The sequence below is a fragment of the Chiloscyllium punctatum genome, chromosome 46 (genome assembly GCF_047496795.1).
Source record: "Chiloscyllium punctatum isolate Juve2018m chromosome 46, sChiPun1.3, whole genome shotgun sequence".
Lineage (NCBI taxonomy): Eukaryota > Metazoa > Chordata > Chondrichthyes > Orectolobiformes > Hemiscylliidae > Chiloscyllium > Chiloscyllium punctatum.
The window spans coordinates 61,350,758-61,376,079 of record NC_092784.1 but is presented as its reverse complement, the minus strand read 5'-3'; the positions used below and the strand labels follow the sequence as shown (position 1 = coordinate 61,376,079).

The 25,322-nt window shown below is 51.3% G+C and overlaps 1 protein-coding gene across 1 annotated transcript in view; it reads left to right on the top strand.

The window, feature by feature from the left end:
• The window catches only part of LOC140468190 (mitochondrial adenyl nucleotide antiporter SLC25A24-like), a 68,616-nt gene that overhangs the window by 31,518 nt on the left and 11,776 nt on the right, over nt 1-25,322 (top strand). Inside the window, exons 2-4 of the mRNA XM_072564425.1 lie at nt 21,212-21,338; nt 22,753-22,840; nt 23,699-23,810. Coding sequence (XP_072420526.1) covers nt 21,212-21,338; nt 22,753-22,840; nt 23,699-23,810 — 327 coding nt within the window. The remainder of the gene's footprint in view (nt 1-21,211; nt 21,339-22,752; nt 22,841-23,698; nt 23,811-25,322) is intronic.

The following is a 25,322-nucleotide window of genomic DNA, read 5'->3' as shown; positions in this document are numbered from 1 at the left end:
GACACCACAGTGACAGGGCAGTGAGTTACAGACACCACAGTGACAGGGCAGTGAGTTACAGAGATCACAGTGTCGGGGCAGTGAGTTACAGAGACCACAGTGTCAGGGCAGTGAGTTACAGACACCACAGTGTCAGGGCAGTGAGTTACAGACACCACAGTGACAGGGCAGTGAGTTACAGAGACCACAGTGACAGGGCAGTGAGTTACAGACACCACAGTGACAGGGCAGTGAGTTACAGACACCACAGTGACAGGGCAGTGAGTTACAGAGATCACAGTGTCGGGGCAGTGAGTTACAGAGACCACAGTGTCAGGGCAGTGAGTTACAGACACCACAGTGTCGGGGCAGTGAGTTACAGAGACCACAGTGACAGGGCAGTGAGTTACAGACACCACAGTGACAGGGCAGTGAGTTACAGACACCACAGTGTCGGGGCAGTGAGTTACAGAGACCACAGTGTCAGGGCAGTGAGTTACAGACACCACAGTGTCAGGGCAGTGAGTTACAGACACCACAGTGTCAGGGCAGTGAGTTACAGAGACCACAGTGTCAGGGCAGTGAGTTACAAACACCACAGTGTCAGGGCAGTGAGTTACAGACACCACAGTGTCAGGGCAGTGAGTTACAGACACCACAGTGTCAGGGCAGTGAGTTACAAACACCACAGTGTCAGGGCAGTGAGTTACAGACACCACAGTGACAGGGCAGTGAGTTACAGACACCACAGTGTCGGGGCAGTGAGTTACAGACACCACAGTGTCAGGGCAGTGAGTTACAGACACCACAGTGACAGGGCAGTGAGTTACAGACACCACAGTGACAGGGCAGTGAGTTACAGACACCACAGTGTCGGGGCAGTGAGTTACAGACACCACAGTGACAGGGCAGTGAGTTACAGACACCACAGTGTCAGGGCAGTGAGTTACAGACACCACAGTGTCAGGGCAGTGAGTTACAGACACCACAGTGTCAGGGCAGTGAGTTACAGACACCACAGTGTCAGGGCAGTGAGTTACAGACACCACAGTGTCGGGGCAGTGAGTTACAGAGATCACAGTGACAGGGCAGTGAGTTACAGAGACCACAGTGTCAGGGCAGTGAGTTACAGACACCACAGTGTCGGGGCAGTGAGTTACAGACACCACAGTGTCAGGGCAGTGAGTTACAGACACCACAGTGTCAGGGCAGTGAGTTACAGAGACCACAGTGTCAGGGCAGTGAGTTACAGACACCACAGTGACAGGGCAGTGAGTTACAGAGATCACACTGACAGGGCAGTGAGTTACAGACACCACAGTGTCGGGGCAGTGAGTTACAGACACCACAGTGTCGGGGCAGTGAGTTACAGAGATCACAGTGTCGGGGCAGTGAGTTACAGACACCACAGTGTCGGGGCAGTGAGTTACAGACACCACAGTGTCGGGGCAGTGAGTTACAGAGACCACAGTATCGGGGCAGTGAGTTACAGAGACCACAGTGTCGGGGCAGTGAGTTACAGACACCACAGTGTCGGGGCAGTGAGTTACAGAGACCACAGTGTCGGGGCAGTGAGTTACAGACACCACAGTGTCGGGGCAGTGAGTTACAGACACCACAGTGTCGGGGCAGTGAGTTACAGACACCACAGTGTCGGGGCAGTGAGTTACAGAGACCACAGTGTCGGGGCAGTGAGTTACAGACACCACAGTGACAGGGCAGTGAGTTACAGAGACCACAGTGTCGGGGCAGTGAGTTACAGACACCACAGTGACAGGGCAGTGAGTTACAGAGATCACAGTGTCGGGGCAGTGAGTTACAGACACCACAGTGTCGGGGCAGTGAGTTACAGAGACCACAGTGTCGGGGCAGTGAGTTACAGACACCACAGTGACAGGGCAGTGAGTTACAGACACCACAGTGACAGGGCAGTGAGTTACAGACACCACAGTGACAGGGCAGTGAGTTACAGACACCACAGTGTCAGGGCAGTGAGTTACAGAGACCACACTGACAGGGCAGTGAGTTACAGACACCACAGTGTCAGGGCAGTGAGTTACAGAGACCACACTGACAGGGTAGTGAGTTACAGACACCACAGTGTCGGGGCAGTGAGTTACAGACACCACAGTGTCAGGGCAGTGAGTTACAGAGACCACAGTGTCGGGGCAGTGAGTTACAGACACCATAGTGACAGGGCAGTGAGTTACAGACACCACAGTGTCAGGGCAGTGAGTTACAGAGACCACAGTGTCGGGGCAGTGAGTTACAGACACCACAGTGTCAGGGCAGTGAGTTACAGAGACCACAGTGTCGGGGCAGTGAGTTACAGAGATCACAGTGTCGGGGCAGTGAGTTACAGACACCACAGTGTCAGGGCAGTGAGTTACAGACACCACAGTGTCAGGGCAGTGAGTTACAGACACCACAGTGTCAGGGCAGTGAGTTACAGAGACCACAGTGTCGGGGCAGTGAGTTACAGACACCACAGTGTCAGGGCAGTGAGTTACAGACACCACAGTGTCGGGGCAGTGAGTTACAGAGACCACAGTGACAGGGCAGTGAGTTACAGACACCACAGTGTCAGGGCAGTGAGTTACAGACACCACAGTGTCAGGGCAGTGAGTTACAGACACCACAGTGTCAGGGCAGTGAGTTACAAACACCACAGTGTCGGGGCAGTGAGTTACAGACACCACAGTGTCAGGGCAGTGAGTTACAGACACCACAGTGTCAGGGCAGTGAGTTACAGAGACCACAGTGTCAGGGCAGTGAGTTACAGAGATCACAGTGACAGGGCAGTGAGTTACAGACACCACAGTGACAGGGCAGTGAGTTACAGACACCACAGTGTCGGGGCAGTGAGTTACAGACACCACAGTGACAGGGCAGTGAGTTACAAACACCACAGTGACAGGGCAGTGAGTTACAGACACCACAGTGTCAGGGCAGTGAGTTACAGAGACCACAGTGACAGGGCAGTGAGTTACAGACACCACAGTGTCAGGGCAGTGAGTTACAGAGACCACAGTGTCAGGGCAGTGAGTTACAGAGACCACAGTGTCGGGGCAGTGAGTTACAGACACCACAGTGTCAGGGCAGTGAGTTACAGACACCACAGTGTCAGGGCAGTGAGTTACAGACACCACAGTGTCAGGGCAGTGAGTTACAGACACCACAGTGTCAGGGCAGTGAGTTACAGACACCACAGTGTCGGGGCAGTGAGTTACAGACACCACAGTGTCGGGGCAGTGAGTTACAGACACCACAGTGACAGGGCAGTGAGTTACAAACACCACAGTGACAGGGCAGTGAGTTACAGAGACCACAGTGACAGGGCAGTGAGTTACAGAGACCACAGTGTCGGGGCAGTGAGTTACAGAGACCACAGTGTCGGGGCAGTGAGTTACAGAGACCACAGTGACAGGGCAGTGAGTTACAGAGACCACAGTGTCGGGGCAGTGAGTTACAGACACCACAGTGTCAGGGCAGTGAGTTACAGAGACCACAGTGTCGGGGCAGTGAGTTACAGAGACCACAGTGACAGGGCAGTGAGTTACAGAGACCACAGTGTCGGGGCAGTGAGTTACAGAGATCACAGTGACAGGGCAGTGAGTTACAAACACCACAGTGACAGGGCAGTGAGTTACAAACACCACAGTGACAGGGCAGTGAGTTACAGACACCACAGTGTCAGGGCAGTGAGTTACAGACACCACAGTGTCAGGGCAGTGAGTTACAGAGACCACAGTGACAGGGCAGTGAGTTACAGAGACCACAGTGTCGGGGCAGTGAGTTACAGACACCACAGTGACAGGGCAGTGAGTTACAAACACCACAGTGTCAGGGCAGTGAGTTACAAACACCACAGTGACAGGGCAGTGAGTTACAGACACCACAGTGTCGGGGCAGTGAGTTACAGACACCACAGTGTCAGGGCAGTGAGTTACAGACACCACAGTGTCAGGGCAGTGAGTTACAGACACCACAGTGTCAGGGCAGTGAGTTACAGACACCACAGTGTCAGGGCAGTGAGTTACAGACACCACAGTGTCAGGGCAGTGTGTTACAGACACCACAGTGTCAGGGCAGTGAGTTACAGACACCACAGTGACAGGGCAGTGAGTTACAGACACCACAGTGACAGGGCAGTGAGTTACAGACACCACAGTGTCAGGGCAGTGAGTTACAGAGACCACAGTGTCAGGGCAGTGAGTTACAGACACCACAGTGACAGGGCAGTGAGTTACAGACACCACAGTGTCGGGGCAGTGAGTTACAGAGACCACAGTGTCGGGGCAGTGAGTTACAGAGACCACAGTGTCAGGGCAGTGAGTTACAGACACCACAGTGACAGGGCAGTGAGTTACAGACACCACAGTGTCGGGGCAGTGAGTTACAGAGACCACAGTGTCGGGGCAGTGAGTTACAGAGACCACAGTGTCGGGGCAGTGAGTTACAGACACCGCAGTGACAGGGCAGTGAGTTACAGACACCACAGTGTCAGGGCAGTGAGTTACAAACACCACAGTGTCAGGGCAGTGAGTTACAGAGATCACAGTGTCGGGGCAGTGAGTTACAGACACCACAGTGTCAGGGCAGTGAGTTACAGACACCACAGTGTCAGGGCAGTGAGTTACAGACACCACAGTGTCAGGGCAGTGAGTTACAGACACCACAGTGTCAGGGCAGTGAGTTACAGACACCACAGTGTCAGGGCAGTGAGTTACAGACACCACAGTGTCGGGGCAGTGAGTTACAGACACCACAGTGTCGGGGCAGTGAGTTACAGACACCACAGTGTCGGGGCAGTGAGTTACAGACACCACAGTGTCAGGGCAGTGAGTTACAGACACCACAGTGTCAGGGCAGTGAGTTACAGACACCACAGTGTCAGGGCAGTGAGTTACAGAGACCACAGTGACAGGGCAGTGAGTTACAGAGACCACAGTGTCGGGGCAGTGAGTTACAGACACCACAGTGACAGGGCAGTGAGTTACAGAGACCACAGTGTCGGGGCAGTGAGTTACAGACACCACAGTGTCAGGGCAGTGAGTTACAGAGATCACAGTGTCAGGGCAGTGAGTTACAGAGACCACAGTGTCGGGGCAGTGAGTTACAGACACCACAGTGTCGAGGCAGTGAGTTACAGACACCACAGTGTCGGGGCAGTGAGTTACAGACACCACAGTGTCGGGGCAGTGAGTTACAGACACCACAGTGTCAGGGCAGTGAGTTACAGAGATCACAGTGTCGGGGCAGTGAGTTACAGAGATCACAGTGTCGGGGCAGTGAGTTACAGAGATCACAGTGTCGGGGCAGTGAGTTACAGACACCACAGTGTCAGGGCAGTGAGTTACAGACACCACAGTGTCAGGGCAGTGAGTTACAGACACCACAGTGACAGGGCAGTGAGTTACAGAGACCACAGTGTCGGGGCAGTGAGTTACAGACACCACAGTGTCAGGGCAGTGAGTTACAGACACCACAGTGTCAGGGCAGTGAGTTACAGAGACCACAGTGTCAGGGCAGTGAGTTACAGAGACCACAGTGTCGGGGCAGTGAGTTACAGAGATCACAGTGTCAGGGCAGTGAGTTACAGACACCACAGTGACAGGGCAGTGAGTTACAGACACCACAGTGTCAGGGCAGTGAGTTACAGAGATCACAGTGACAGGGCAGTGAGTTACAGAGACCACAGTGTCGGGGCAGTGAGTTACAGAGATCACAGTGTCAGGGCAGTGAGTTACAGACACCACAGTGTCAGGGCAGTGAGTTACAGACACCACAGTGACAGGGCAGTGAGTTACAGACACCACAGTGACAGGGCAGTGAGTTACAGAGATCACAGTGTCAGGGCAGTGAGTTACAGACATCACAGTGTCGGGGCAGTGAGTTACAGACACCACAGTGTCGGGGCAGTGAGTTACAGAGACCACAGTGACAGGGCAGTGAGTTACAGAGACCACAGTGTCGGGGCAGTGAGTTACAGAGATCACAGTGACAGGGCAGTGAGTTACAGACACCACAGTGTCAGGGCAGTGAGTTACAGACACCACAGTGACAGGGCAGTGAGTTACAGACACCACAGTGACAGGGCAGTGAGTTACAGAGATCACAGTGTCAGGGCAGTGAGTTACAGACATCACAGTGTCGGGGCAGTGAGTTACAGACACCACAGTGTCGGGGCAGTGAGTTACAGAGACCACAGTGACAGGGCAGTGAGTTACAGACACCACAGTGACAGGGCAGTGAGTTACAGAGACCACAGTGTCGGGGTAGTGAGTTACAGACACCACAGTGTCAGGGCAGTGAGTTACAGACACCACAGTGACAGGGCAGTGAGTTACAGACACCACAGTGACAGGGCAGTGAGTTACAGAGACCACAGTGTCGGGGCAGTGAGTTACAGAGACCACAGTGACAGGGCAGTGAGTTACAGAGACCACAGTGTCAGGGCAGTGAGTTACAGAGACCACAGTGTCGGGGCAGTGAGTTACAGACACCACAGTGTCAGGGCAGTGAGTTACAGACACCACAGTGTCAGGGCAGTGAGTTACAGACACCACAGTGTCAGGGCAGTGAGTTACAGAGACCACAGTGTCAGGGCAGTGAGTTACAGACACCACAGTGACAGGGCAGTGAGTTACAGACACCACAGTGTCAGGGCAGTGAGTTACAGAGACCACAGTGTCAGGGCAGTGAGTTACAGACACCACAGTGTCGGGGCAGTGAGTTACAGACACCACAGTGTCAGGGCAGTGAGTTACAGAGACCACAGTGTCAGGGCAGTGAGTTACAGACACCACAGTGTCAGGGCAGTGAGTTACAGACACCACAGTGTCAGGGCAGTGAGTTACAGACACCACAGTGACAGGGCAGTGAGTTACAGACACCACAGTGTCAGGGCAGTGAGTTACAGACACCACAGTGTCACGGCAGTGAGTTACAGAGACCACAGTGACAGGGCAGTGAGTTACAGACACCACAGTGTCACGGCAGTGAGTTACAGAGACCACAGTGACAGGGCAGTGAGTTACAGAGACCACAGTGTCGGGGCAGTGAGTTACAGAGACCACAGTGTCGGGGCAGTGAGTTACAGACACCACAGTGTCGGGGCAGTGAGTTACAGAGACCACAGTGTCAGGGCAGTGAGTTACAGACACCACAGTGTCGGGGCAGTGAGTTACAGAGACCACAGTGACAGGGCAGTGAGTTACAGAGACCACAGTGTCGGGGCAGTGAGTTACAGAGACCACAGTGTCAGGGCAGTGAGTTACAGACACCACAGTGTCAGGGCAGTGAGTTACAGAGACCACAGTGTCGGGGCAGTGAGTTACAGAGACCACAGTGACAGGGCAGTGAGTTACAGACACCACAGTGACAGGGCAGTGAGTTACAGAGACCACAGTGTCGGGGCAGTGAGTTACAGAGACCACAGTGTCAGGGCAGTGAGTTACAGACACCACAGTGTCGGGGCAGTGAGTTACAGAGACCACAGTGTCGGGGCAGTGAGTTACAGAGACCACAGTGACAGGGCAGTGAGTTACAGAGACCACAGTGTCGGGACAGTGAGTTACAGAGACCACAGTGACAGGGCAGTGAGTTACAGAGACCACAGTGTCAGGGCAGTGAGTTACAGACACCACAGTGACAGGGCAGTGAGTTACAGAGACCACAGTGTCAGGGCAGTGAGTTACAGACACCACAGTGTCGGGGCAGTGAGTTACAGAGACCACAGTGACAGGGCAGTGAGTTACAGACACCACAGTGTCGGGGCAGTGAGTTACAGAGATCACAGTGTCGGGGCAGTGAGTTACAGAGACCACAGTGTCAGGGCAGTGAGTTACAGAGATCACAGTGTCGGGGCAGTGAGTTACAGACACCACAGTGTCAGGGCAGTGAGTTACAGACACCACAGTGACAGGGCAGTGAGTTACAGACACCACAGTGACAGGGCAGTGAGTTACAGACACCACAGTGACAGGGCAGTGAGTTACAGACACCACAGTGACAGGGCAGTGAGTTACAGACACCACAGTGTCAGGGCAGTGAGTTACAGACACCACAGTGTCGGGGCAGTGAGTTACAGACACCACAGTGTCAGGGCAGTGAGTTACAGACACCACAGTGACAGGGCAGTGAGTTACAGACACCACAGTGACAGGGCAGTGAGTTACAGACACCACAGTGTCGGGGCAGTGAGTTACAGAGACCACAGTGTCGGGGCAGTGAGTTACAGAGACCATAGTGACAGGGCAGTGAGTTACAGACACCACAGTGTCGGGGCAGTGAGTTACAGACACCACAGTGACAGGGCAGTGAGTTACAGACACCACAGTGTCAGGGCAGTGAGTTACAGACACCACAGTGTCGGGGCAGTGAGTTACAGACACCACAGTGTCGGGGCAGTGAGTTACAGACACCACAGTGACAGGGCAGTGAGTTACAGACACCACAGTGTCAGGGCAGTGAGTTACAGACACCACAGTGTCGGGGCAGTGAGTTACAGACACCACAGTGACAGGGCAGTGAGTTACAGACACCACAGTGTCGGGGCAGTGAGTTACAGAGACCACAGTGTCAGGGCAGTGAGTTACAGACACCACAGTGTCGGGGCAGTGAGTTACAGACACCACAGTGACAGGGCAGTGAGTTACAGACACCACAGTGTCAGGGCAGTGAGTTACAGACACCACAGTGTCGGGGCAGTGAGTTACAGACACCACAGTGACAGGGCAGTGAGTTACAGAGATCACAGTGTCAGGGCAGTGAGTTACAGACACCACAGTGTCAGGGCAGTGAGTTACAGACACCACAGTGTCGGGGCAGTGAGTTACAGACACCACAGTGTCAGGGCAGTGAGTTACAGAGACCACAGTGTCGGGGCAGTGAGTTACAGACACCACAGTGTCGGGGCAGTGAGTTACAGACACCACAGTGTCAGGGCAGTGAGTTACAAACACCACAGTGTCAGGGCAGTGAGTTACAAACACCACAGTGTCAGGGCAGTGAGTTACAGACACCACAGTGACAGGGCAGTGAGTTACAGAGATCACAGTGTCGGGGCAGTGAGTTACAGAGATCACAGTGTCGGGGCAGTGAGTTACAGACACCACAGTGTCGGGGCAGTGAGTTACAGAGACCACAGTGTCGGGGCAGTGAGTTACAGACACCACAGTGTCAGGGCAGTGAGTTACAGACACCACAGTGTCAGGGCAGTGAGTTACAGACACCACAGTGACAGGGCAGTGAGTTACAGACACCACAGTGTCAGGGCAGTGAGTTACAGACACCACAGTGTCAGGGCAGTAAGTTACAGACACCACAGTGTCAGGGCAGTGAGTTACAGACACCACACTGACAGGGCAGTGAGTTACAGACACCACAGTGTCAGGGCAGTAAGTTACAGACACCACAGTGTCAGGGCAGTGAGTTACAGACACCACAGTGTCAGGGCAGTGAGTTACAGACACCACAGTGTCAGGGCAGTGAGTTACAGACACCACAGTGTCAGGGCAGTGAGTTACAGACACCACAGTGTCGGGGCAGTGAGTTACAGACACCACAGTGACAGGGCAGTGAGTTACAGACACCACAGTGTCAGGGCAGTGAGTTACAGACACCACAGTGTCGGGGCAGTGAGTTACAGACACCACAGTGACAGGGCAGTGAGTTACAGAGACCACAGTGACAGGGCAGTGAGTTACAGACACCACAGTGTCAGGGCAGTGAGTTACAGAGACCACAGTGTCGGGGCAGTGAGTTACAGACACCACAGTGACAGGGCAGTGAGTTACAGACACCACAGTGTCGGGGCAGTGAGTTACAGACACCACAGTGTCGGGGCAGTGAGTTACAGACACCACAGTGTCGGGGCAGTGAGTTACAGACACCACAGTGTCAGGGCAGTGAGTTACAGACACCACAGTGTCAGGGCAGTGAGTTACAGAGATCACAGTGTCAGGGCAGTGAGTTACAGAGACCACAGTGTCGGGGCAGTGAGTTACAGAGACCACAGTGTCGGGGCAGTGAGTTACAGACACCACAGTGTCGGGGCAGTGAGTTACAGACACCACAGTGTCAGGGCAGTGAGTTACAAACACCACAGTGTCAGGGCAGTGAGTTACAGAGACCACAGTGTCGGGGCAGTGAGTTACAGAGACCACAGTGTCGGGGCAGTGAGTTACAGAGACCACAGTGTCGGGGCAGTGAGTTACAGACACCACAGTGTCGGGGCAGTGAGTTACAGACACCACAGTGTCAGGGCAGTGAGTTACAAACACCACAGTGTCAGGGCAGTGAGTTACAAACACCACAGTGTCAGGGCAGTGAGTTACAGACACCACAGTGACAGGGCAGTGAGTTACAGAGATCACAGTGTCGGGGCAGTGAGTTACAGAGATCACAGTGTCGGGGCAGTGAGTTACAGACACCACAGTGTCGGGGCAGTGAGTTACAGAGACCACAGTGTCGGGGCAGTGAGTTACAGACACCACAGTGTCAGGGCAGTGAGTTACAGACACCACAGTGTCAGGGCAGTGAGTTACAGACACCACAGTGTCGGGGCAGTGAGTTACAGACACCACAGTGTCAGGGCAGTAAGTTACAGACACCACAGTGTCAGGGCAGTGAGTTACAGACACCACACTGACAGGGCAGTGAGTTACAGACACCACAGTGTCAGGGCAGTAAGTTACAGACACCACAGTGTCAGGGCAGTGAGTTACAGACACCACAGTGTCAGGGCAGTGAGTTACAGACACCACAGTGTCAGGGCAGTGAGTTACAGACACCACAGGGTCAGGGCAGTGAGTTACAGACACCACAGTGTCGGGGCAGTGAGTTACAGACACCACAGTGTCAGGGCAGTGAGTTACAGACACCACAGTGTCGGGGCAGTGAGTTACAGACACCACAGGGTCAGGGCAGTGAGTTACAGACACCACAGTGTCGGGGCAGTGAGTTACAGAGATCACAGTGTCAGGGCAGTGAGTTACAGAGACCACAGTGTCGGGGCAGTGAGTTACAGAGACCACAGTGACAGGGCAGTGAGTTACAGACACCACAGTGTCAGGGCAGTGAGTTACAGAGATCACAGTGTCGGGGCAGTGAGTTACAGACACCACAGTGTCAGGGCAGTGAGTTACAGACACCACAGTGTCAGGGCAGTGAGTTACAGAGATCACAGTGTCGGGGCAGTGAGTTACAGACACCACAGTGACAGGGCAGTGAGTTACAGAGATCACAGTGTCGGGGCAGTGAGTTACAGACACCACAGTGTCAGGGCAGTGAGTTACAGACACCACAGTGTCAGGGCAGTGAGTTACAGAGATCACAGTGTCGGGGCAGTGAGTTACAGACACCACAGTGACAGGGCAGTGAGTTACAGAGATCACAGTGTCGGGGCAGTGAGTTACAGACACCACAGTGTCAGGGCAGTGAGTTACAGACACCACAGTGTCAGGGCAGTGAGTTACAGAGATCACAGTGTCGGGGCAGTGAGTTACAGACACCACAGTGACAGGGCAGTGAGTTACAGAGATCACAGTGTCGGGGCAGTGAGTTACAGACACCACAGTGTCAGGGCAGTGAGTTACAGACACCACAGTGTCGGGGCAGTGAGTTACAAACACCACAGTGTCAGGGCAGTGAGTTACAGAGATCACAGTGTCGGGGCAGTGAGTTACAGACACCACAGTGTCGGGGCAGTGAGTTACAAACACCACAGTGTCAGGGCAGTGAGTTACAGAGATCACAGTGTCAGGGCAGTGAGTTACAGACACCACAGTGACAGGGCAGTGAGTTACAGACACCACAGTGTCGGGGCAGTGAGTTACAGAGATCACAGTGTCAGGGCAGTGAGTTACAGAGATCACAGTGTCGGGGCAGTGAGTTACAGACACCACAGTGTCAGGGCAGTGAGTTACAGACACCACAGTGTCAGGGCAGTGAGTTACAGAGACCACAGTGTCGGGGCAGTGAGTTACAGAGATCACAGTGTCAGGGCAGTGAGTTACAGAGATCACAGTGTCGGGGCAGTGAGTTACAGAGATCACAGTGTCGGGGCAGTGAGTTACAGACACCACAGTGTCAGGGCAGTGAGTTACAGAGACCACAGTGACAGGGCAGTGAGTTACAGACACCACAGTGTCGGGGCAGTGAGTTACAGAGATCACAGTGTCGGGGCAGTGAGTTACAGAGATCACAGTGTCAGGGCAGTGAGTTACAGACACCACAGTGTCAGGGCAGTGAGTTACAGACACCACAGTGACAGGGCAGTGAGTTACAAACACCACAGTGTCAGGGCAGTGAGTTACAGACACCACAGTGTCAGGGCAGTGAGTTACAGACACCACAGTGTCAGGGCAGTGAGTTACAGACACCACAGTGTCAGGGCAGTGAGTTACAGAGATCACAGTGTCGGGGCAGTGAGTTACAGAGATCACAGTGTCGGGGCAGTGAGTTACAGACACCACAGTGACAGGGCAGTGAGTTACAGACACCACAGTGTCAGGGCAGTGAGTTACAGAGATCACAGTGTCGGGGCAGTGAGTTACAGACACCACAGTGACAGGGCAGTGAGTTACAGAGATCACAGTGTCGGGGCAGTGAGTTACAGACACCACAGTGTCAGGGCAGTGAGTTACAGAGACCACAGTGACAGGGCAGTGAGTTACAAACACCACAGTGTCGGGGCAGTGAGTTACAGACACCACAGTGACAGGGCAGTGAGTTACAGAGACCACAGTGTCAGGGCAGTGAGTTACAGACACCACAGTGTCGGGGCAGTGAGTTACAGAGATCACAGTGTCGGGGCAGTGAGTTACAGACACCACAGTGTCAGGGCAGTGAGTTACAGACACCACAGTGTCAGGGCAGTGAGTTACAGACACCACAGTGTCAGGGCAGTGAGTTACAGAGATCACAGTGTCAGGGCAGTGAGTTACAGACACCACAGTGACAGGGCAGTGAGTTACAGACACCACAGTGTCAGGGCAGTGAGTTACAGACACCACAGTGTCAGGGCAGTGAGTTACAGACACCACAGTGTCAGGGCAGTGAGTTACAGACACCACAGTGTCAGGGCAGTGAGTTACAGAGATCACAGTGACAGGGCAGTGAGTTACAGACACCACAGTGTCAGGGCAGTGAGTTACAGACACCACAGTGTCAGGGCAGTGAGTTACAGACACCACAGTGTCAGGGCAGTGAGTTACAGAGATCACAGTGACAGGGCAGTGAGTTACAGACACCACAGTGTCGGGGCAGTGAGTTACAGACACCACAGTGTCAGGGCAGTGAGTTACAGACACCACAGTGTCAGGGCAGTGAGTTACAGAGATCACAGTGACAGGGCAGTGAGTTACAGACACCACAGTGTCAGGGCAGTGAGTTACAGACACCACAGTGTCAGGGCAGTGAGTTACAGACACCACAGTGTCAGGGCAGTGAGTTACAGAGATCACAGTGACAGGGCAGTGAGTTACAGACACCACAGTGTCAGGGCAGTGAGTTACAGAGACCACAGTGTCAGGGCAATGAGTTACAGACACCACAGTGTCAGGGCAGTGAGTTACAGACACCACAGTGTCAGGGCAGTGAGTTACAGACACCACAGTGACAGGGCAGTGAGTTACAGAGACCACAGTGTCGGGGCAGTGAGTTACAGACACCACAGTGTCAGGGCAGTGAGTTACAGACACCACAGTGTCAGGGCAGTGAGTTACAGACACCACAGGGTCAGGGCATTGAGTTACAGACACCACAGTGTCAGGGCAGTGAGTTACAGACACCACAGTGTCAGGGCAGTGAGTTACAGACACCACAGTGTCGGGGCAGTGAGTTACAGACACCACAGTGTCGCGGCAGTGAGTTACAGACACCACAGTGTCAGGGCAGTGAGTTACAGACACCACAGTGTCAGGGCAGTGAGTTACAGACACCACAGTGTCAGGGCAGTGAGTTACAGACACCACAGTGTCGGGGCAGTGAGTTACAGACACCACAGTGTCGGGGCAGTGAGTTACAGACACCACAGTGTCAGGGCAATGAGTTACAGACACCACAGTGTCGGGGCAGTGAGTTACAGAGACCACAGTGTCGGGGCAGTGAGTTACAGACACCACAGTGTCAGGGCAGTGAGTTACAGACACCACAGTGTCAGGGCAGTGAGTTACAGACACCACAGTGTCAGGGCAGTGAGTTACAGACACCACAGTGTCGGGGCAGTGAGTTACAGACACCACAGTGTCGGGGCAGTGAGTTACAGACACCACAGTGTCAGGGCAATGAGTTACAGACACCACAGTGTCGGGGCAGTGAGTTACAGAGACCACAGTGTCGGGGCAGTGAGTTACAGACACCACAGTGTCAGGGCAGTGAGTTACAGACACCACAGTGTCGGGGTAGTGAGTTACAGAGACCACAGTGTCGGGGCAGTGAGTTACAGACACCACAGTGTCAGGGCAATGAGTTACAGACACCACAGTGTCGGGGCAGTGAGTTACAGAGACCACAGTGTCGGGGCAGTGAGTTACAGACACCACAGTGTCAGGGCAGTGAGTTACAGACACCACAGTGTCGGGGCAGTGAGTTACAGAGACCACAGTGTCGGGGCAGTGAGTTACAGAGACCACAGTGACAGGGCAGTGAGTTACAGACACCACAGTGTCGGGGCAGTGAGTTACAGAGACCACAGTGTCGGGGCAGTGAGTTACAGAGACCACAGTGTCGGGGCAGTGAGTTACAGACACCACAGTGTCGGGGCAGTGAGTTACAGACACCACAGTGTCAGGGCAGTGAGTTACAGACACCACAGTGTCGGGGCAGTGAGTTACAGAGACCACAGTGTCGGGGCAGTGAGTTACAGAGACCACAGTGACAGGGCAGTGAGTTACAGACACCACAGTGTCAGGGCAGTGAGTTACAGAGACCACAGTGTCGGGGCAGTGAGTTACAGACACCACAGTGTCAGGGCAGTGAGTTACAGAGATCACAGTGACAGGGCAGTGAGTTACAGACACCACAGTGTCAGGGCAGTGAGTTACAGAGACCACAGTGACAGGGCAGTGAGTTACAGACACCACAGTGTCAGGGCAGTGAGTTACAGAGACCACAGTGTCAGGGCAGTGAGTTACAGAGACCACAGTGTCAGGGCAGTGAGTTACAGAGACCACAGTGTCGGGGCAGTGAGTTACAGAGACCACAGTGTCGGGGCAGTGAGTTACAGACACCACAGTGTCGGGGCAGTGAGTTACAGACACCACAGTGTCGGGGCAGTGAGTTACAGAGACCACAGTGTCGGGGCAGTGAGTTACAGACACCACAGTGTCAGGGCAGTGAGTTACAGAGACCACAGTGTCAGGGCAGTGAGTTACAGAGATCACAGTGTCAGGGCAGTGAGTTACAGAGATCACAGTGTCGGGGCAGTGAGTTACAGACACCACAGTGTCAGGGCAGTGAGTTACAGACACCACAGTGTCAGGGCAGTGAGTTACAGAGACCACAGTGTCAGGGCAGTGAGTTACAGAGATCACAGTGTCGGGGCAGTGAGTGACAGACACCACAGTGTCGGGGCAGTGAGTTACAGACACCACAGTGTCGGGGCAGTGAGTTACAGAGACCACAGTGTCAGGGCAGTGAGTTACAGACACCACAGTGTCAGGGCAGTGAGTTACAGACACCACAGTGTCGGGGCAGTGAGTTACAGAGACCACAGTGTCAGGGCAGTGAGTTACAGACACCACAGTGTCGGGGCAGTGAGTTACAGACACCACAGTGTCAGGGCAGTGAGTTACAGACACCACAGTGTCAGGGCAGTGAGTTACAGACACCACACTGACAGGGCAGTGAGTTACAGACACCACAGTGTCAGGGCAGTGAGTTACAGACACCACAGTGTCAGGCCAGTGAGTTACAGACACCACAGTGTCAGGGCAGTGAGTTACAGACACCACACTGACAGGGCAGTGAGTTACAGACACCACAGTGACAGGGCAGTGAGTTACAGAGATCACAGTGACAGGGCAGTGAGTTACAATAACTTGTGCGAGGCCCCATGTCCATCACACCCACACACCATTACTCGCTGTGAAATGACTCGAGACAGGCCAGTATGCCATCACCAAGTCCCCCTTTATTTCATCGGGAAGAGTGTATGGTACTGACCCCGCTGTCACAGACACAGCTCCAACACTGACCAGAACCCTTGAGCCTCCTGTTTTTGTCTCTCAGCCAGGGCTTCCTGATTGGATCCAGTTAACAGCTCCAATCAGGGAACTCCGATTCTATGAGGTCCACCTGACTGATATTGTTCCATTCACTGCAGCCCTCCTGGGTTGAAGTCCTGGAGTGTAGGCCCTTGCTTGTTCCTGTCGCTTCTCCTCGGGAGCTTGTGCCCCAGGCCTGGTTTCTCCAACTCTGGCCTGGATCATGCTGACTGTCTCTTGCCCCACAGCGTCTCACCCGAAATTCATCCTCTTCTTCAGCAAGTAACAGCCAACATGTCTATCTCAGACTGTGAGATTTCTTCAACTCTCAGCACAGGGGGAAGATCCCACAGCTTCTGATAGCCTTGCTGGATGTTGTGAGGGGTCGGGTACATTTTGCTCCTGCCCCATCTGCGAGATTATAGCTTTCATACGGTCTCTCCTACCCGCACTCTTTCCATCCCGGGACCTGACCTCACATCGACCATGCCTCTCACCCATGTCGGGCTACCCCCATGGTTTTTACAGCAATCTTTGACCCCTGAAGTGAACGGCTTCTCTTGCCTAGAGGAGTCTTGTGTCCAGCACTGGTGTTCCTGATGCCATTTCATCTTCCATCCACAGGTCTGGGAAGACCAGATTTAACTGAGTGCAGAGTTAACTCTCCCCATTAACAACTCTGCTGGAGTAGCCCCTGTAGTGAGATGAGGGGTGTTTCAATAATCAAACAGAAACTGGGCCAATTTGGGATCAAGTGAAGCTGTAGGCTGTTTCTTTAAGTCTGCCTTCAAAGTTTGGACTGCTCTTTCCAACAGATTGTATGGACAATGGATAGTTTGGAGTTGTCCTTACATGCTGAATGCTGACTGACTTTTGAAAATAATTCAATTCCTTGCAGGTAAATGATGGCCCATGGTTTGTGACCAACACCCCTGGGAGTCTGTGTATTGCAAAAGATGTTTGCAGCTTTTCAGTTGTCATCCCCTGTTTGATAAATGAGCTCTTTGCACATCCAACCATTTTGAATGAACTCCACAATGACGAAGAATATAGACCCCATGAAAGGACTGGTGAAGTTGACGAGTAACAGAGTCCATTCTCATGACTGTGGGAGAGCTGCTGGTATGCCCCACCATTACAGCTATGTTGGCATCCAATTCTGGCCACCCGACATAACTTCTTGCTGACATCTTCATTTTGGAAACCTCTGGATAATCTGAGTTGAGTTCAGCCAGTAATTGGCGGTGAACTTTGTTCAGGACAATTACTCTTGCTCCCCATAATAATATGCCATCCTATCTGGCGATCTGGTCTCGATGGGTGCAGAAAGGAATTAGTTCTGGTTGCGATGGCCCTTTTGTTTCCCCAATCACCGCCAGCTGTTTTGGTTTTGTCAGGGCGGGATTGCTTTGTGTCTACAGTCTGATATGGTCAGTGGTGACAGAAAGGGTGTCCGGAAAGCTTAAAAGCAGAGTGGACGCTCTTCTCGTGGCAGTACTAGCAATGGAGTATCTGCCAGAGAGAGGTGGCTCTTGGCATTCATATCTGCCACTTGGCCTCCCGGACAGTGTACCAACATGTCACTGTCAGCACTCAGAATAAGAGCCCACTGCTGAATTCGGCCTGAAGCTATGGGTGGCACAGCCTTGTCCTCTTTAAACAGATCTCGCAGGCGTTTGTGGTCCACCTCTATTACAAATGTATGGCCATAAAGGTGTTGGTGGAACTTATTCACACCAAAGATGACCATCCAATCTTCCTTCGCTATCTTGGTATATCTTCGTTTGGCATCATTCAGGAAGCAGACACTATCGGGTGTTCCTCTCCATTCCTGATGAAAGGCTTATACCTGAAACATCAACCCTCCTGCTCCTCGGATGCTGCCTGACCTGCTGTGCTTTTCCAGCACCAGACTTTTCCACTCTGACTCTCCAGTCCTCACTTTCCCCTCCTCACTGTATCCTTACGGCGAAGCCTCTTCCAAAAGGATGTGCACCTTGAACAAGTTCTCCTTCTCCCTCCATAAGTTAGTTGGGGCGCCTGGAACACACATTGTTCCCTCCTAAGGTGTGCCCCTGCCTTCGAGAAATGTTTGGGCACAATGTCCGAATTCTCTAAATGCTCTTTATTGGTCATCCCGGTTATTACCAGGTCACTCAGATAAATGGTGACCTGGGGTAGACCTTGTAAAGTGTTCTCCATCGTCTGCTGGAAAATGGCACAGGCTGATCATGCCCCAGAAGGCAGCCTCGTGTCCTGGTACAAAACCCGATGGGTATTAATTGTAGTATATCTCTGGGAATCCTCATCTATCCACAATTGCAGGGATGCATGACTGCTGCCCAGCTTCATGAAGGACAGCACCCCCCCCCCCACTTCCCCAGCCAACTTTGTGAAGAAATCCTCCCCGCGAGGGATTGGGTGTTTATCAAGCTCTGCAAAGCGGTTCACCATTTGTTTGAAATCCCCACAAAGGTGAACCAAGTGATGTTGCCCATCCTGCAGACTGGTCCTGGTTTGATTCTGTACTTGTCATGCTTCCTTCCCTTTCCAGTGCCTCTACTTTTGCACAGCAGACCCAACAGGCCTGGGTGGCCGTGCAGAATCGTGGAATTGCTTGTTGGTCAGCATGTAAAATGGCCATGGCCCCTTGGATAGTCCATAGACCTCACTGAACAATTTCCAAGTATTTCATTAGCATTTCACCTCAGACAGCCATTTCCTAAATGAAAATGTTGAGACAATCAAGTTGAATCTTTCTCAACCAATTTTGCCCCATCAAGCTTGGGCCCAGGCCTTTCACTACAATCAATGGGAACTGAACCAGCTGCTTCTCCTAAGAGGCCAGAACCTGAGTAGTTTCTTCAATCTGCAAGGGCTTCCCAGTGTAGGTTCTCAGCCTGGCCAAGGTCTTACACAAACTGAAAGGCTGGAGTCCAGAATCAATGTTGGGAAAGGCTGGTTCCACAATCACTGATACAGCCATGCCACTGTTGCTTTCATGAGAACTGGGTGACCAGTGAACCAGACATTTATTTTTATTCATTTTGATTTAGATATTGTTCAGTAATGTAACTGTTCCAAACCATATGTAGGTGGCCTTTACAGGGTGTGCTTTCTCCTGGATACCAGCCAATGAATTCCCATACTGAATTCAGGCCGAGCGGGACTCTTTCACTGTCTCGAGTCCACGTACTGGCAGCAATTACAATGGCCTGTTGGTCCAGATCTTTGAGAAAATTTTAACCCATTTGGCCAAAGCTTGGCTTTGTTTTGGGGTTTGGATGTGGACTGACCTTGGGTCCCTTTGTTCAGGACATGTCCCGAGTGAGGCTGTGTCATTGCTTTCAGTCACGTGGTGTTGCCCAAGCTCAGTTGGCCTGCCGATGGAGTCCACTTCCATTGGAATAGCCTCTCACCCATAAGCCCCACGTGCTGCATTTCTAATGACAAAGCCAATTGAGTTGCCTGTTTGAAGCTCGTAGATGCTTTTGCATGGTCCTATCATTAACCCTTCCATCGTCACTGCTGAAATAACTCCACAAAGGTTGGTATCCTGTCACCCCTTTATTTACACAGGCATAGTATATGACAATAACTCAGCTAGTACAGAGCAGACCCACGCAGTGAGCAGAATCCCTGACCCTTCTGTTTATTTTTTTTTATTTCCACCACCAGGAAGATATGAAAAATACCCGAGTGGCCAGTGACAAGCACTGCCCTTCAAACCAAAGGGCAATGCTGTGTGAACAAAACCATGTATATTTATATTTTTTTCCCCAGCACCCATGGTGTGTGTGTGTGCAGGTGTAAAACACAGTGAAGGACACAAAGTGCACGAATCTTTATTCAATTTCCACCACCAGGAAGATCGGAAAAACACCCGAGTGGCCAGTGACAAGCACTGCCCTTCAAACCACAGGGCAATGCTGTGTGATCAAAACAGTGGAGGGGAAGGTAGGGACTAAATCAAAATAGAGTTGGAGGGAGAAAGGACGCACTCCACTCCCTGCGGCGCCCACCTCTCCCTGAACGACTCCAGGGTGTTGGTGGACACCGCGTGCTCCTTCTCCAAGGACCCCTCTGTTTATTTATTTATTTATTTATTTTTTCTTTTTTTTTTCTTTTTTATGCTGTGTGAGCAAAACAGTGAAGGGGAGGGTAGGGACTAAATCAAAATAGAGTTGGAGTGAGAAATGATGCACTCCACTCCCTGCCGCGCCCACCTCTCCCTGAACGACTCCAGGGTGTGACACCCCGCTTATTTTTTTTTTTTTACACAATGAAAAGACACAAAGTGCACGAATCTTTATTCAATTTCCACCACCAGGAAGATCGGAAAGACACCCGAGTGGCCAGTGACAAGCACTGCCCTTCAAACCACAGGGCAATGCTGTGTGATCAAAACAGTGGAGGGGAAGGTAGGGACTAAATCAAAATAGAGTTGGAGGGAGAAAGGACGCACTCCACTCCCTGCGGCGCCCACCTCCCCCTGAACGACTCCAGGGTGTTGGTGGACACCGCGTGCTCCTTCTCCAAGGACCCTTCTGTTTATTTTATTTTATTTTTTTTTCTTCTTTTTCTTTTTTTTTTCTTTTTTTTTCACCCAAGTGGCCAGTGACAAGCACTGCCCTTCAAACCACAGGGCAATGCTGTGTGAGCAAAACAGTGAAGGGGAGGGTAGGGACTAAATCAAAATAGAGTTGGAGGGAGAAAGGACGCACTCCACTCCCTGCGGCGCCCACCTCTCCCTGAACGACTCCAGGGTGTTGGTGGACACCGCGTGCTCCTTCTCCAAGGACCCTTCTGTTTATATCTGTCAGCCAGGGCTTCCTGATAGGACCAGGTTAATAGCCCCAATCAGGGAACTCCTATTTTAGGCTGACCTTGTTGGAATCACTACAACTGCACCTCCATCTAACTGAGTTGATGTGAAACTCTCTCCGACCTTGCTCAGTGATGGTCGTAATAGTCGCTACTCATTTCTTTCATCTTGCCTTCTCTCAATGCTTCTCTTTCAGGAAATCCTCCGAGCCGGTGACACCAATCACGACGGTCAACTCGACCTGGCAGAGTTCATCGAGTATCTGCGGCAACATGAGAAAAAACTCAAGCTGATGTTTAAGAGCCTGGACCAGAACAATGATGGTATGGATGACGTTACCTCATGGCCAAGAACCCCCTGCCCATCGTACTCTTCCTCAAGACCCCCAGCATATAGTTCCAGTTAAATTATCTATTTAATCTTAAGAATTATAATTGGATCTGCTCACTCTTTTTTAAACATTCATTTTCAGGTCACTGTTAAGTCCTGGCATTTTGTGCCTGCTCTCAGAGAGTCGAGTACTGGGCTTTCCTGTCCATCTGCTGCAGACTGTGTGGTATCGGTTGAGACACAGTGCTGTTACACAGGAAACCCCAAGGTTTTAACCCAGTGACAATGATAGTGATGAGCAGGGTGGTGTTCCCATGGTGACACTGCCCTCTCAGTTGTCAAGCTTGTGTGTTTACAAGGGGGTGTTGGAGGTGCTTTGGTCGGTTGCTGTAGTGCATCTTGTTGATGGTACACACTGGTGTAACTGCACTTTGGGGCTGGTGGAAGGCACAATTGAGTTCAGTGTTTGATCAGCATTCCAATTTGTATTCACTACTCAATCAGACTGGTCCCAGAGCCGCAAGAATAGTCGCTCACTTCTGCAAACAATAGGCAGCAGATGGAACACAGCCTCGTCCCAGATAAAGTCAGTTCCTCAACAAGCACAAACTGACCCACAGTTGGAAGAAACTCAAAATGAGAGCTGGGAAATCTTCCTAATTCAGTCTGATTAGCCATGGTGTGAAGGTGTAAGTGTTGGACTGGGGTGGACAAATTCAGGAGGTACTGGATTAGTGGTGCTGGAAGAGCACAGCAGTTCAGGCAGCATCCAAGTAGCTTCATCCAACAGGTTTATTTAAAATCACAAGCTTTTGGAGCATTGCTCCTTCATCAGGCAAAGTGAATTGGTTTTGATGTTTTTGTAATTACCTCTCGACCTTAATCAATCAGATCATAGATGACCCCTTTGTTTGCTGTCGAGCTGTTGACACTTTACTCACACCATTTGACAGTGTGATCACCTGCAAAGACTTGTTATTCAGCCTGGAGACACTCCACTCACATCATTAGTATTATCTTTTCACATTCGTAATTCCCTGGAATTACCTTGCAATGACCTCTGCCTATAAATTCTGTGCTTGTGCGCTTCCCTCCACTTCCCTGAAGGAGGAGCAGTGCTCCGAAAGCTTGTGATTTCAAATAAGTCTGTTGGACTATAACCTGGTATCGTGTGCCTTCTGATTCAGTTCGATATGGTAATGCCAAAACTAAAATGGGCCAAATGGCCTCCCAGTCCTTGATGGGACAAAGTGTGTCAGTTATGGAATCTCCACTTGAGAAGTTCAGGGGGACACAATAGAGTCTTTGACAGATAAACACCTGAAAGATCTCGGAGGCTCTTTGACATTGTCTAGTCTGACTCTGGTCTGCCTCTCTGTTGATTTTTGTCTCTGCATCTTGAATCAGGTCAGATCGATGCCTATGAAGTTCAGCACACACTCTCAACCCTTGGAATCACGATCACACTGAAACAAGCAGAGAGGATCTTGCAAAGGTGAGACACAGTGCGTGCAAGAACATTCCTTCTGCTGCTTTTCCAGTAGAACCACTCCACAAGTGGCTATACATCATGTGTGGGAATGGTAGGAGGTACTGCATAACATTGATCGAAAACCACACTGACAAACCATGCTGTTTCATACAATAAACATCGGAAAATTCATCTCACCCTTTCAAAGTGTTTCACACCTTGACTGAAAACTAACACGTTAGACAGTACAGCACTCCCTCAACACTGACCCTCCATCAGTGCAGCGTTCCCTAATCGTGACCCTCTCTCAATCTGGTGCTCTAACAGCACCGACCTTCTAACAGCACCGAGTCTCAGCCTGGGTTTAAAGTTCAAGTCTCTGGAGTGGGACATGAATCTCTGACCTAAGACATAGCGAAATGCATGCCCTTGGACCAGGAGTGTTGAGGCAGGGGCTGGAAGACTGGGGCAGGGGCTGGGAGACTGGGGTAGGGGCTGGGAGGATAAAATAGGGGGATAGAGTGCAAGTGAATGAGCATGTTGGAGGAAGGAAGTTGAGGGTTGGGGAGGCTAGGTGTGGGCTGACGAGTACGAATTGGGATATTGGAGGAGGGAGCAGTGAATGGTTATCCAAGGGGGAGAGGTCCAGCATGTGCCTTCACTTTCACATTAGATCCATGGAGATCCAGCTAATAGTGACAGGATGAGTCCTTCAATTAACAACAAGGTTAACTGAAACCTTGAATCTGGAGCAGAGGCACCGGTTTGGAGCAGGAGCTGTCTGTGGAACATGTTTTGGGAAAGTCCTGCAGGGCCAGGAACTGGGGCGAGGGCAGAAGATTAAGCTCAGCTTTCACAATGATTCTCCTCTGCCTCACTCAGCATGGATAAAGACGGGACAATCACTGTCGACTGGAATGAATTTCGAGACCATTTCATCTTCAATCCATTAACCAACATGGAGCAGATTGTTGAACATTGGAAACATTCAACGGTAAGCCTATCCACAGCTTATACACAGCCTATACAGAACTTATAGATAGGCTATAGACAGATTATTCTCGGCGCATAGATAGATTCTACTTAGCCTAGAGACAGCCTATAAGCAGTGTGAACAGATTCAAGAACAGCTTCTTCCCCACTGTTATCAGAATCTCTCAAATGTTAATGTTGGTCTCACTCTCTCTCTCTGCACCCTCTCTGTGGCTCTAACACTGTATTCTGCACTCTGTTCTGCTACCCTGAAGCATTTTGTATGGTACTATCTGCCAGAATCGCACACAAAACAACACTTTTCACTGTATATCAGCACATGACAACAAGAAATCTCATCAAAGTAAACAGTCCCACAGTGCATTGACTGCCGGAAATATCCATCAGGAAAGGTTTGACAAGGGTTGGGTCTTTCCTCTCGAAGGACAAAGGGAGACCTAATCCAGGCCCTTTAAACCAATGAAAGATTTTGACAGAGCAACATGGCAGATTGGAACAGGGGTTGACCATTTGGTTGTTCGAGCCTGCTCTGCCTGTCAGTATGATCGTGGCTGGTCAATTCAATGGCCTGTTCCTCCTTTTCCCTTTGATCCCTTTAGCCCCAAATGCTGTACTCAGTGTAGATAATAGAGGGAATGTTTCATTGTGAGAGAAAAGTGAACTCTAAGCCATCATTAGACCATAGCAATTAAGAAATCTGATTGGGAATTCAGGAGAAGCTTATCGATATATTTAAGGGAAACTCTACCAGGAGATGAGGAGAAGGGAGTAGGAGAATACAATGTGAGATTTAGATGAGCTAATGCGAGAGGATGCCCAAGGGGCGTGGAAACACAAGCATGGACTGGTTGGCTTGCTTTTGGGTCATATGTTCTGTGTAATCAAGTTGCCAAACTAATTCACATGATCCAAATCCATCCTCCCATTGATGTGTCCATCCAGCAATTTCCTGGATCCCACAGATTCCATTCCAAGATTACTGGCTCCATGCTGGCAGCACAAATTCCACTCAGAGCACTGGCTCCAGTCTTAGAGCAATGTGTTTATTCAGAGCACTGGCTTTGTGCTGGCAACACTGACTGTCCCTTGGAGTGCTGACTGTCATCTTTCTTATACACAGTAAATGAAATAGGCAAAATCACTTTATCGGTCATCACAAACAGGCCCTATATTGGTTAATCACATCGTCTGGCTGTGGGAGGGGGGAAATGTCTCAGCATCAGCCATCCTGTATTTTGATTGGTGTGAGGGCATAAAGGGCGCGAGGTAAACATGTGATTAAAAATTAAACATCTTGTTCAGGATTGATTAAGATGGGAGCCTTCACATCTTCGTCTCTGGGCGTCATGTTGGCGTGGTTTTGCACAACAATCAATGGATAATCGGGGGAGATGACGGAACCAGTTAGGATCCAGTTTATGATTAAGTTGGGAAGTGCTGTGTGGTGAACTGAGCATTTTTAAAAAGACAAACAGAGACCATTCCAAATCTCTCCATCACTGGGGTTTTCCTC